The following is a 14,557-nucleotide window of genomic DNA, read 5'->3' on the forward strand; positions in this document are numbered from 1 at the left end:
AAAAGGGAAAAGAATCCAACCAATCAATCCTCAATCGAATATAGGTTGAAACTCTTCCACCCCCTAAAGCACATTCTAGAAGGTAAAGAGAGAAATGACCAGGTAGGTACTTACTTTCAATGGGGGACCGGTGAGGGTCCGAACTTGATAAATTGCGAGATGGGGAAACAGAGCAGATTTCAAGGTCGCGAGTTGGACAGAGGGCGTCTTTCGTAACGCGCCAGTTTAAAAGCTAGCATCGCCGGTGTCGCCGCACGAAACAACATGGAAATGCAGAGCGAGAACAAACGCCTAAATCGCCGGATTGCTGATTTTTACGATGGCAAAACTCTATTTTTGACTGGTGCGGCTGGATATCTTGGCGTGGTATGTGTTATTTACTTCAATTATGTCCAATTTCATAGATGTTTATAGAAAGATTTTATTATTTACTTATTTTTTGCCATTACCGTGTAAACAAACATTTATGCCATTAGCTTGAAATATTTCTTTGGGGGGTACAGATTTCTTCTTTCGGAGCAGTTATTTATTTTTTTCCAATGGATGCAATTATCCATTAAATGATACGTTTATAGAATTCTGTAACATTTATTTCATTTTACGTGCAGTTCGAGTATTTTGAAAAACCAGACCGGTTTTACGATTTCTAGTTTATTGTTTCATTCATAACAATTCCTAATTATTGTAATGCCCCTTAAAAATTGTTAATACTATTCTTTTTGTTTATTTCATGTTATTTTTGTGCTAGCATTTTAGGGTTCCTAGAAATTTTAATCAAATTTAGGTTTTAATCAAAGTTGCCATCTACCGGAAACTTTGCTATCTACAACTTGTGTCTTTATTCCACAAAAAAGATAAATTTTTTAAAAGAATTATCAATTAAAAATCTCGTTTTCGGTATTTTTTGAGCTGTCACTATTCTTTTCAAGCTTCTCATCTGCTAGATCAGCTGATTTCGGAATGCGCTCGCTAACGTACATACCGATTCCGCAATATAAATTAACAGATAAAGCTTACTGGTGGAGAGGGCAGGGGGAATACAAAACCTGTTTCAGAAAAAGCAAAGCACTATCGAACTTTATTGAAGGATTTGTTAAATATACCGTATTAAAAAGTGCGGTGTGAATTTTATTATGTTTGGTTTTTCCAACCTGAAGTAAAAATTTGATTTTTTTTCAGCGTAAGCCTGAGACACAAGTTATTATTACGGGTGTGAGTTTGTTTCTTTATTTCACTTTTGTTTATTCTTCTGTTTTTATTACTTAAGAAGCAAAGTGTACTGTAATATACAGTATTATACGCCAAAGAGGGGACATCAATGTATACTTTACCTTGAAAGACCAAAGTCTGTTGAATGTCGACATTTGTCAGTGATTGTCAATAAGCGCATAGCAATCGGCGAATAACCGAATATTTCTGGCATCTGGTGAATTAGTGATTATTGTTCACATTCACCAACTTCGGTCTTTCGCAGTAATATATATTCGTGCTACAAATTGATCGCACAACAAATTGAAAATCCAAAATGTTACACCCTTCGAAAAAATCTTGCACCCTTGTTTTGATAACGCATAGTTGAACATGAAATATAAAACTATGTTTTAACCTATAATGTGTTTAATGACCATTTATGTAAATTTAAGTTTTTGAAAATGTCTTAGGTAAGCGTGTAATGATGCTTAGATTTCTAGGGACAAAATTTATTTGCTAAATGTAACACAGCAGCATTTTACCCCCTATCGATGCCAATTTCTCCTAACAAGCATAAATAAATGTTGTTTAAATTTCTCATTTTTAATTTCAAAATACAGTGGTCATTTTTCGAAATCAAGTTTATTATCAATATTTTAGTTTGAAAAAAAGTGACAAACCGTAAAATTGAAAGTTCTTTCAACGCCGATCCTTTGCTGTCAGTCTCCCCCCCCCCCCCTCTTTCTGCGTTTTCAACCGATAATAACTTCATTGGTACTTTTCGAATATCAACCGTTGTTCTTCTGACCACAGTTTCACAAAAAGTATACATACAAATTGATTTAGGCAGAACAAAATACTTTCACGGTTCATTGCTTGTTTCTTAGTAGTACGTAGTATTCGCATTATGTGAAGAGGCGAAAATTCTTTTGAGCATTCGATACTCTTTTTCTTTCATCAAAGGGTAAATCATGATCCTTTGATCGTGATTTTACTACCATCTAATTACGACCTAAAGAGAAAATCGTACAGTAGCATAGATATAGTGACTGTCAATTTTGTAATATCAATTGTAGTAATGTTAGGTTACCAGACTTCATTCTGAATTTCTCTGGAACCTACACTTAAGTATGAAATATATTATTTGGAATGTATACGGAATGATTTACGATGAAAATGAGAGATGTACAATGAGCACTAAATATATTATAAAGTTGTACTGCAGGAAATTTTTTGGAAAGGGCATTGCGTTGCCAAATTATGTAGTTTCTGCTACGGAGATTCTAAATTCTACTGATCGAATAATTTAAGACCACAACGAGTTTCACGACAGTGAAGATTTAATGAAACTTGAAATGTTTAATTAAAATTCTTGGTCGTACTCGAAAGTCGACGTTAAATCACCAACACTTTTTTTCTAATGGACAAATTGGTTTTTTTTTTAAACTTAATAAAATCCGATGCAACCTAAAGTGTTTATATCTACAGCAGAACCTCGATTGTCGGAGATATTTGGAGCTAGTGCCTTGGATGCCAGAAATCTAGGCTAATAGAAACTTTGCATAAAAAGTTGTCAGGATCGCAAAGTAAAAGAACAGCAGACTCCCGATTATCCGCGAGCGGTTTATCCGCGAATCAATCAATAATCACGAACATGTATTTTCGCAGTAAAAAGCGAATACCAGTGGCTGGTTTTTTTTTTTTTTTTTTGAAAAATTGTAAATTTACATTCAGTTGTTTTTGCTTGATTGATTGATTTGATTTAATTTTATTATTATTATCATTATTATTATTGTGCGTTCTTCATCGTACATACACTTGTTGTTTAAGTTCGGTTGTGCAAAAATACAAAACATTTGTACTGTACTCTATATATATTTTCACTGTTTGCAGAAAGTTTTATGCATCAATACAGTTAAGAATTTGAGATAGGACAATTTTTACCTGATTTGTCCCCCATTTTAGTCTTTTTGCGGTTATCCGCGATTTTTATTTTCCGCGGCACTTGTGCCACCCAATTCCGCGGATAATCGGGAGTTTTCTGTATTGAAAATGCAATAGAATATTTTAAAAAATATGTGAACATATAAAAACTAATGTTTTACAGTTAAAAAAGCTAAAATTGAAAATAACTTGTAAGTTTTAAAAAGTCAATTGAATATTTTAAACTAAGTTAAATATTGAAAGATGCATTAAAAAAAACACAAATTTGAAGAAAATATTTTTATTTTCAAATTGAAAATTCATCATTTTATACTATCAACTGTGTTAGTAGAAATCTCTGTTAATCGAGGTTCTACTGTATATGACTTCATGATGTTTCGCGATTGAACCCAATAACGATTGCAAAATAGGATCCAAAATCGTCCAATCCCTTAATGATACATATCCTTTGATGTTAATAAGTGCCTTTTCAAATGCCTACTAAGTACTTTGAAATACATTAAACCATTTTCAAACACAGCGCTTGAATTTTAAACTATCTCTACAACATAGAATGTTTTAAAAACTGAAATTTTTTTTCTCGATCTAGTTTGTTAAAAAATGGTTAAAATGCACGAAAAAGAAACATAAGTAAAATTTGGCAAAAAAAAAAGAAAAATCCATGAAAGTTACGGCTTTAACTTAAGTATGGGTTAGTGCTAATTAGTCTTCTGTGAAAATTTAATAGTCCTGACAACATTTGTGCGTTTTTGAAGGCCGTTAACAGTACATTATGATAGGGTTAATAACTTTCAAGCAAAACCACAGTTTGACAGAGACTGTTATATTACTAATGCATTAAGAGGAAAATATTAATTTTTGCAATTCAATATATTATTAATAAATTGGTTTGAACGGTCCAGTGGCAAAGAAAGGGGAGTGATCCCCGGGTCCAAGCTTAAAATGAAACTCCATTAATGAAAACTTAAATAATTCTCCTTTGTTTAAAATGCTTTTTATAATATAATTTTCTGCATAAAACACTTGCAAATCAAATTATCACTGTGCTTCTACAGCACAACCTCAATTATTCGGACTAACTGGGACCAATAGCAATCCGGATGATCGGAAATCCGAATAAACCGGGTGATATGGGTAATAAGCAAGGAAAATATTTTAATAAGCAAAAACTTGCAGTTCATAAAGACAAAAAATCATTTTGTGGTATAATTACATAGAATTATTTAAAAGGATATATATATATATATTCTAAACAATGGAATGGTCCACAATCGTATGGTTCAAGCACATGTGTTGCTTGAATAAAGCGCGGTCAATCTAAGGATTTATCTTTATAGTTCAGCTGCAGTGGTGTTGGTTAATTTCCATAATTTATTGTACAATCCATGCAGAAGCTATCTCACTACTATTATATACGCGATAGTTTATGTATGGATGTTTGTTACTCCTTCACGCAAAAACTACTGAATGGATTTTAATGAAACTTTACAATAATATAGCCGTCAGAATAACCACATAGGCTATAATTTATAAACATAATATATGAACTGTCCAAAATATGTAACGATATTTGTCAAATAAGTAGGAAAACATTCTGCCAACTGCGAGCTATTCTGGCTTGCGTGATCCGTATATCAAAATAAATACTTTTATCGCTTCTGGTTTTACATAAAATGCGTTGCGTATCCGAGTTAAATTCGTTTTTCTACGAGGGAGCAGGATTTTCCATTTATACTATATATGCTTTTTAATTATTCTTTTTCTTCGAAGGAAAGAGGAGAGAACGGGTTTTTTTTTTTTTTTTTTAAGTTTTAGTTCAAAAGATCGGATCGCTAATTGATTGGAGTTCGCTTGGCCCGTTAATCGGCTGGGTTTCGGTAGCTTGGTGAGATAGATGAACAATGGCGTTGACGGGTTATTTGACCATTTAAAGCAAGTGTTAATGTAATTTAATGCTTTTTATTTCTTTGGAGGAGTATTTGAAATTGCAAAGGAACTTTTACTGTGTTTTTTTTAATTGTAAAGGGGGGATTTTCATGTATTCAAGAGAAATTGTTTAAATCTTTGCACGGGCATCGTCGTGCGATTACATCTATTACATAATCTTCACATTATCTGCGTAAACAATTTTATTTTTCTTAAATGCTACAAATTCGATTAAGATAAACAAGGTTCTACTTTATTCACATTTTCAAGTAACATAATTAGCTGTTTTCAGACAGAACACCTACTTTGAGGAATTTCTTGCTATACCACTGGAACAGACTTCTTTAACTAAAAGACAAACTTCTGTACGCCTTTTTTTTTTTTAAATCTAAGCATTCAACTAGAAAATATTGAAAACATATTAAACGCACGAAGCAGTACTCTTTTGCAGGATTACAAACATAAAAAATTATTTTAAACACAAAAATTTGCAATGTATATTTTTTACTCATTTATTTTTACTTTCGTATTTATTCATTCTATAAAATAAAATCCGCAAATTTCAAGTATGGGTGCTAAATACATTGGTTTTAGCAATATTTGGAATCATGTTTGACTGAAAGAAAAAAACCATTGAATCACCTAAGTTAGCTGCATTAAAAGGATTTTAATTAGAAAATAATTAAACTTTTCCGATTGTGACTATATCTGGAATTAATATAAAATAAATTGCTTATATTGAATATATATGAAACTTTGGAACAGCTCGCTTTGAATCAATCTTCAGTGTTGACTCTATATCCGTAATTTTTCTTCTTTGAAAAAGTACTTCAACTAGATCTGGAGCCTTTATTCCCCAGAAAATAAAACTTTTCTCAACGTGTTGAATTTACTTAGTTATGCAGTATTCTTGTTTGTCCCATCGATGGTTTCATTAGAAATGTTGAGTAGTGAAGCTCTGAGCATTATGTCCATGTATTCGAAAAATGAATTTATTTTATTTAAACATTATGTTTATTTTAAAAAAAAATGCAAATTTCTCTCTACGTGGTACATTTCTTCCATTTTTGAAAATGTTCACAAATCAAGATTATTGATTCGTAGATAGTGACTATTATTTACTTTAATTTCACGCCATAAATAGTCTGCACTGTATTTTCTGTAGTGTAAAAAGTGTTTTCATAAAAATTATTACAACTATTTATGGATTCACTTCTTAAATATGTTCATTTTTTATCCTTTTATTTAATATTTTTATAGTGGAAAACAGTACAGGAGATGAAATCAAAAATAAATTAAACCAAAAAAATATAGTCTGTTATTTTATTGCGAGCTATTTTCTTCTACCAAATTTCAGAACTTATAACTCCCACTTAGCACTTCAACAAAATGATATAGTAACATCAAATGCTTGAAATCTTTTGATTCTATCGCCATTATATTTCGTAATTTTTTTTTAATTAAAAAAAAAAAGAAAAGAAAAAACGCAATGTATTACGATTATTCAAATCGTCAAATAATTTTGTGCTTTTAAGCAGATTCTCCAGGTAGACTAAACGTAGTATTTTTGAGCACACAAATTCCGGAAAAGAACAACCTCGAAAAATGAAGCTTATGTAATCTTAATTTCTCTTGGTTTATGTATAGGATTTCATTGCATTAATAGAAATCGCCTCTGAGCGTGATGCCTTGATGTCGAGCTTAAATCAAATTGTTTATCTTCTTCATGCTAATTTCAGCTGCAAGTGCTAGGAATGAGGATAGATAAGGAGGCTTATTTGTCAGAATCGAATGGCTTAATTGAGTTTTCATTAAGATCGCTTTCAATAAGCTATGGCACCTCGAACTTAAAATTTTTGGGAGGGATGGAAATTCTCAATTTGCAGAACGGAACTCTACGTTTTGAAGAATGATGATAGTTTTCCGAATAGAGCGCCAAATTTCGCCAAATGATAACTTTGCCGAATGGAACTCCAAATTTCGCCGAATGATAATTTTGCCGAATAGAACTTCAAACCTTGCGAAGGAGGATAATTTTTCCAAAACGTCAGACTAAATTTGCTGAGTAAGAGCTTTTGGGAGGTCACAGGGACCTCCCGTGATCTCCCATCTAGACCCTGTCCGATAAGGTCTTTTCATGTGTGTGATATCGTGAATCTTTGTGGCCTAGAAGGAAAACTTTCGGGGGGAAAGGATGATTTGGTTAGTTTTTAGCCCCTTATGATCAAAACAGAAAAATTTCAGAGTTTCGGAGGGGAAAGTATTTTTAGAAAAGTGTGATCTTTTGAATCTCAAGTTATCCGTTCTGATAAGTTTTATCGGACGACTTTCCTTTTAAAAACTCGCTTTTCTAATTTGAAAAGGGTTCCTTGAACCCCTGAAACACGTGTCAGATTTTTTTTTTGCAAGTGTGTACTTCGTACTTTGTTTAGTAGTCTTTTTACACTTTATCTCAAAGGCATTTATTTAATACCTCCTCTTAGTTTGTCTCAAGTAAATGCTATATATGTTTGTCAGTACAATCACGTAATCGTGCTTCGTCGCGTAACAAACACAAGAAAAAGAAAGTTTCACTTAATTTTCTTTTCGAGAGAAACTGCTGCTACGTCGGAGAAGCCGCCGTGACCCAAGTTTAGGTTGTGACTAGTAATTGTTAAATACTTATCTATGCAACGTCATTCTCTCTCACAAATCCTAACTAATATTCATTCCTTCATTAGGACGATGCGAATAGGAGGCGGGAAAAATAAGAATTTTTTATAAAATCTTCAGCGCTTAATTTTCAAGTCGCAACTGCATGAAACGTGTTTAATATATAAATCGAATCACCCAAGCTAAAGATCAATAGTAGATTAATGGTTATTGAGAAGTATTTGCTGAATCATGTTTTGCTATGGCAATGGAAAGCGATCTGCCCCCTAATTAATATCCGGATGCAATGGATATGCGTTGCATATCAACTGGATCGTGTTTTCCACCAACATGTCAGCCTAGGGCAATTCAGAAATCCCCCCCCCCCTAGTCGCTCCAAGAATATCTAGATTAGAATCTGTATTCATTTATTTTTTGACTGCTCCCACAGTTTTCGAGTTATACTGAAAAATATTAAAATGAGAATGATTGCCATTTTTTTTCTTTGATCAATATAAATACAAATGGGGAGATGTGTCCTTAAAATAAGAATTTTAGCGTAGAAAGAAAATATTAGATCGCGTAAGTTAGCTGCATTAAAAGGTTTTTTAGTTCAAAAAACAAAGGAACTAAACTGCTCTAATCTTTTTCTGGAATTGATTTAAAATATATTAAATCGGAGGGTATATGTTGAATCTATGAAAGCGCGCGTTTTGGGAAGAAAAACCTGTTTTCACTGCATACCTGGAATTCTATGATGGAAAAAATTCTTCAGTGTCGGCCATATGTCTGAAACTTTCCTTTATTGAAAAAGTAATCTAGATTCTTTTATATAGAAAAATATAAATGCAAATAAAAGTAATTTATTTACATTGTATTTTTTTTTTTTAATTGTGTAAGTAGAGGGAATTGGGCATGGTGAAATTGTTAAGGGAAATTTCATTGTTTAAAATGAAACAACGGGAAATTCATTTTTAAAATTAAAACAAAGTGCGAATTATGTATTTTACCACAATACATTTCTTGAAATGTTATTCCTTATGTTCCACATTTTTTTCAAAAAGTAAATGGAAAATTATTGTCACTTGTTCTATAAAGTCCACTGTATTTTCTACTGTTTCGTAGGGTAAAATGGAAAAACATAAACCTTTATTTTTGAAAACACAAAACAGAGGGTTCAATAATTTTCATATGCATTTCTTTGAAAAAAACTATGATAATGGAAAATCCCCATTTTACTTAAGTAAAATTCTGTTTTCCAGAAGCAAGTTCATTTCAGTTTTCTTCAGCGAAACCATTAAGCAGGGTCTCAAACTTCCTTCGCGTTTATGGGTTTCGGATGGGATAGTATTTTCAGAAAATTGTGATCTTTCGGATTACATAAAAATCCATCCAAGTATTGTTAGATTTTTATGCCAAGTATTGTAACAATTTAACTTCAGTAAAAAGTAAGGACAATGAAATTATTTCGTTTTGCCCCTTTCACATTATTTCGTATGTATATGAAAAATATTTACATAAATAAAAAATAGGCCTAATATTAAGTACATAAATATTGCCAAGACAGTTATAAGGCTTAACATTACATCAATAACAAAATTTAAATATTATTCACTTACCGCAAAATTGTAGAATAGGATTATCCAATTTTGATAATGTTATGTAATATTATGTTAGAGGTTAATATTCTCTGACTACAAGCAGCTAGATGCGCCATCACATTATTGAAATATGAGACTGCAGACACTACAGAGTAAAATATTTAACCATTTAAACTTAGTCCACTATTTAACTTTGCCTCACCGTACCCTTTCACATAGTTCTGGTGACAAAACTGCTTAAAACTGAACTTAAAATTCCTGCTGCTAAACTTATAAGAAATGAAAGAAATTACATGATAGTTTCTTTGCAAAACCATAATATTAATGGAAACGGCTTGTAGTATCAAAATGTCACCTCAACTGGCTTTAAGAACAAATCAGTAACTGCTTTGAAATTCGCTAAGAAATAGTTTCTGAATTCTTCAAGAAAACTTGTGTTATGAAGCGATGATTTTCTTCATTACATATATACATTTTTTTTTAATTAATATAAAAATTAGTTTATAAAAACTGAAATGATGTATGGGTTTATTTAATATTTCCCTCGTGTTATAATCATTATGATAATGTTCCTAATTAAAACTTCATTTTATAGCATCTGGGTGATATTATATTGGGTTTAGTACTTATTTCGCTTGAAATGTTAAAGAAATTTTACGTCCACATTCAAAGCATATTAGTGCATAATATTTATGTACCTAAAAGTTGATTAATTGGCCTTCAGTGATCCTTTAAAAAAACATTAAAAATAAAGTCATGAAAACTTCAGTAGAAAACATTGTATACGGGGGGGGGGGGTGCTATTCCATTTCTGGGCCCCTCCAAAAGTTATTTCTGTCTCTGCCCCTGGGGAGAAGGTGGAGGGGTGTATAGGATAATTGCAAAAATATTTCTGAGAAAATAGAGAAAAACTAAATCCACTCTTGCATGTGAATTTGTCAGTTTCATAGGAATTATGTTCAATTTTTCCGAAATGAGTTGGTTATCGTGTTCTCTCTCGACTTGATTACTTTTTGAATTTCTTAGCTGGTCTAAGTGTCGGCTGACCTTCTGTTTTTGTTTTATTTTTTTACCACGTGTTTTCTTTTCTAAGTTATTGTGTATATGAGTGCGCCCACACGGTTTGTGCCCAGCTATTTACAATCAGATCCAAACATTAAAAAAAAAAAAAAAATTCTCCTCCATTTCAAAATTATTGAGGTCTCACGTGAAAGTCAGGCACGTCGGTAAGGACGTATAGGCCGTTTTTTCCAGCATCTGTCGAATGAGAGGTTAGCATAGTAAGAGATGTTCTTCTAGGACTTTCCCACTTGACTTTCCGCCTCTCACTCTTCTAAACCAACACAAAACGAAAAGATTAATTTCAATCGGAAGTCATAATAATGATGAAAACCATACTTGGCAATTACTGGCGTTACAAAACCAGACCGGTCTGAAATAACTTTGAAGCCACTGACATGAGACATTCCTCTTGAACTTTCTAATTGTTTCCGAACGTCCTGCGCGATCAAAAACTTCGCGAACAGGGCCGGAGGCTTTCTGATTTTCACGAGCCCACGATACTTCTAGTTTAATTCTAAGTCTTTTTTTTTAATACTTCTTCCAGATTCTTATTCGAAAAGAAGCTAGCGTTGGAAGTTCTGGATGATTCAAAGCAATAAAACATTGGGTTCGCCCTCATAATTTTTACACCTTTTTTTTTTTTTCCACAGATTCTGGTTCTAGAGCAAGTTGGAGAGAGTTCCTTCTCGAGAACGTTGTGTATCTAATACCACTTATTTATTATTCATGAAGGTATCACTGACATAAGAGATAAACAGTTTTTTTCCCCCCACTAGAATGTTTTTGTTGTTGAGATAAAAAGCTGGTTTTATTTTAAGATTCCAACGCATTCGAAGAGTTTTCTACTTAATTCTAAATGAATTTCGAACAATTGTCGTTGAAAAAATCCCCTTGAAGAATTTGAATAAAAGATCATTAATATGCAGCTATCGAGTTCTGAATCACGCATTACTGCATAAAACTTTCTTGAAAAAAAGACGCATTAGTTTTTACATCTGAATGATAAAAATAAATTCTCTTGAATTCCTGGGTGATATAATTTCTGCTTTTGGAGACTTAAATGTTATGCAAACACTAACGAGGGCAAAAAATCTCAATTTGTGGAATGGAACTCTATTTCGCCAAATGATAATTTTGCCGAATGATGATAACTTGGCCGAATTATCAGACAAATTTTTTGCCAAATAAGGAAATTTTTGAGATGTCACAGTGACTTCCCTTCCAGATGAGAAGTAAACTTGAGAGAAATGTTAAAATTCATGAAGAAAAAAATAGATATTGCTACAATTTAGTTTCAATAGTACTTTTTAGACTCTTAAAAGCTCATCTTTTCCATTTCAGTAGTACCAATCAGAATACCAAAAAAAAAAGGGGGGGGGGGGGAGAAATAGGATTGAAATATTCCAAGTAACGCCTACACAACGATTTTCCTCGGTCTCTTGCTAAAGCATTCGGAAACCAGGCACTCTGATTTCTATTTTTCCCGATTTCTTACGGTTATCAACGTTTGAATGGCCAATAATTAATACTTTGTTGTATTTGTATAGCTGACAAGGAAATTGTCGAAAATGGAAACGTCGATATTTTTCCTCCAAGAAAAATTGCTATTGGCCATATCAATGTCAAATTTCTCAATGCTACAAAAATAACACTTAATCAATAAACTGTCATTGTGCAAATTGTTACAGCTTTGTTAAAAGCGATAATGCAAGCTTTCAAGAACGTAGAACAGGTGTTCAAATATTAGCGTCCTCATTTGAACGTGATCTTTGAATATTGCAATACATTTTTTTTTTCAAACTGAAAAAAAAAGGAAATTTTTTTGGTGTAAAATTAAATAATAACAATAAAAGTGAAATGGAAACTGAAAACATGCTTGCATGATTTTGTTTTGTTTTTTTAATAGTCTTAGATATTTAAGAAATTCATAATCGGCGGAAAAGCAAATTTTATAGGCTGGCATATTTATAAGTGTATTAGTTCAGAGCTAATGAAAGATGACTAAATTTGAAATGTATCGTTATTTATATTTACGGAAAGGGTCCGTGATCATTTTGTAGGATATGGGCCGAAAATCCTTTAGAAAATGCAAATTTTAAACTTTTAAGGAACATGTCTATTTTTTCAAAAAATACAAATGCAATGATGTAGAAAAAATTACAAAATTATTTTTGACTTTTAGTTCTGTACTTTTTTCTCTTAAAGCATTGTCACTATCAAAATTTAAACTAGAATTTGAATAACTGGGTAGTAACTGTCAGAATTAGATTGATTTAATTTTAATTAGAGGCACTCATCGAATACTGAAATACAATTGTTAAACAAGACACAACACGCGTGAGGATCTCGAACATGACACGTCAAACTTAATGTAACTGGAGTTGCTACGAATTATCTAAAGAAGATACGATTACGGTTATACCACTGATTGCAAGTCAGGGGAATTTTCAGTGACACAAACATTGCATCATTCAAGCATTTTTTTTTTACTAAAATGGTTTTAAAAATAGTTATGCCTCCATCTACTTTTTTTTAATTTCATGATATTCAGTTCCTCATTTTATGCTTCTTAATTTTTTTTTACGATGCCTAACAATAAATTTTCTTTGAAGCATGATGATACTTATAATATTACCACTCCCCATGTTGTTATCTGAAAATTCTCTTGTGTTTCTGTGCACGCGCCTACTTGTGACGGAAAAAAATAAAATCTTCAAGTTCATCGCAAAACAATCCGGTTTGGCAGCGTAAAATATGTATCTTACGCGTAGTATTTTAAGTAGTTTCCCTTTCGACGCAAGTTTAATAGGTAGAGTATCAAATTCATATTGCTACTACTAAGAGAGCGTTTGAAATTCCAGTTATTTTTCAATAGTGTTCCGCTGTTGTAAAATTTACGAATTCAACCTCTGAGTTGATTGTAGCTTAACAAGTTTTGCTTTTAGAAAGCAATGTAAAGTATCCGTTTATTATACCTACTGTCGGAAGTATGTAAAAAGTAAAGGATGTCAGCAAGAGAAACCAAAAAAATTTTTCATGCCCCCGTTCCAACTGTCCATATTTCATCAAATTTGCAATATTTTTATTTTAAATTTCAGTATGATATTCATTTAGTATATTGTCTAAAAGTTTGGCAGGGCTTAATGTAAAACCCTGCACGTTTTAAACCACAAACCTGCGAAAGAAATTCGTATTTTTAAAAGAAATGTGAATCTTTACGAATATATGTGATGCTTTTACGAAAATCCATAAACTAATTTCGCACAGTCTTTCTAAAAATGTTTTTCAAATCACGTGAAACATTCAGTAAAGTTTAAACATGGTTATTTAGTATTCTCAAGATTATTGATACAGTGGCCGCCACTTACACGAATCACATTTGATCTAAAGTTTTGATACCGTAAAGCGGCTGATTCAACAAAGCGACTAATTCAATAAAGCCGGATTTTATTCTGTTTTTGACAATTTGATTCATTAAAGCGATTGATTCAACTAACCACTGATTCAATTAACCGGCGTCTACTGCATTTATTTTCTTCAAATAACCAGTTTGTTGGAAAGTACACGTTATTCTATTCTAATACTTAAACAATTTAATACTTAAACTTTCCCTGGGACAAACAGTGGCAGCCCTCCCGTTAATATTATGAAAGTGACTAAATGCCAACCTTACCGGATCCTAGATTACCTCAAATTAATTTGGTTGGTTTTTTATTCTTTAATTGCTGTTGTTACTGTAATATGTACTGTAGGTAATGTTAGCTGCACAAAATTATATTACGTGCTGTAATATTAAATTCTGTGCACAAACTTATCCGCATGTTCTTTAATAATCAGCGTTAATTTCTAATTCCGATTAAGGTAGTGTACGGGGGGGGGGGTGCGTGAATTCACATCAGTGTTCAAAGGGGGGCACGTAACCTGAAAGGTTGGAACCCCCTGGTCTAATCAGTGGTACCCCTGCTCCTCGCCGTCCACCCACGAAATTTTCTTAAGCGATCAATAGTGCGGTTTTTGAGATTTTTTGGGCTTAGTTTTCTCTAAAGCATTCAAAAAGAAAATACAGTCAACTCTCGGTAACTCGAAGTCCCAAGGGACCGGCCAAAACGTTCGTGTTATAGGTAGTTGGAGTTATGGGAAGTTTCCACAGCACTCAAGAGTTTTGGACCCGATGAAATCTTCGAGATAAAGGAATATTAGAG

The 14,557-nt window shown here is 32.5% G+C and overlaps 1 protein-coding gene across 1 annotated transcript in view; it reads left to right on the plus strand.

Moving 5' to 3' along the window:
- The first annotated feature begins 246 nt into the window (after nucleotides 1-246).
- LOC129218447 (putative fatty acyl-CoA reductase CG5065) overlaps nucleotides 247-14,557 on the plus strand; it is a 62,331-nt gene continuing 48,020 nt past the window's right edge. Inside the window, exon 1 of the mRNA XM_054852722.1 lies at nucleotides 247-366. Coding sequence (XP_054708697.1) covers nucleotides 265-366 — 102 coding nt within the window. The 5' untranslated portion in view covers nucleotides 247-264. The remainder of the gene's footprint in view (nucleotides 367-14,557) is intronic.

Source organism: Uloborus diversus, chromosome 3 (assembly GCF_026930045.1).
Source record: "Uloborus diversus isolate 005 chromosome 3, Udiv.v.3.1, whole genome shotgun sequence".
NCBI classification, from domain to species: domain Eukaryota; kingdom Metazoa; phylum Arthropoda; class Arachnida; order Araneae; family Uloboridae; genus Uloborus; species Uloborus diversus.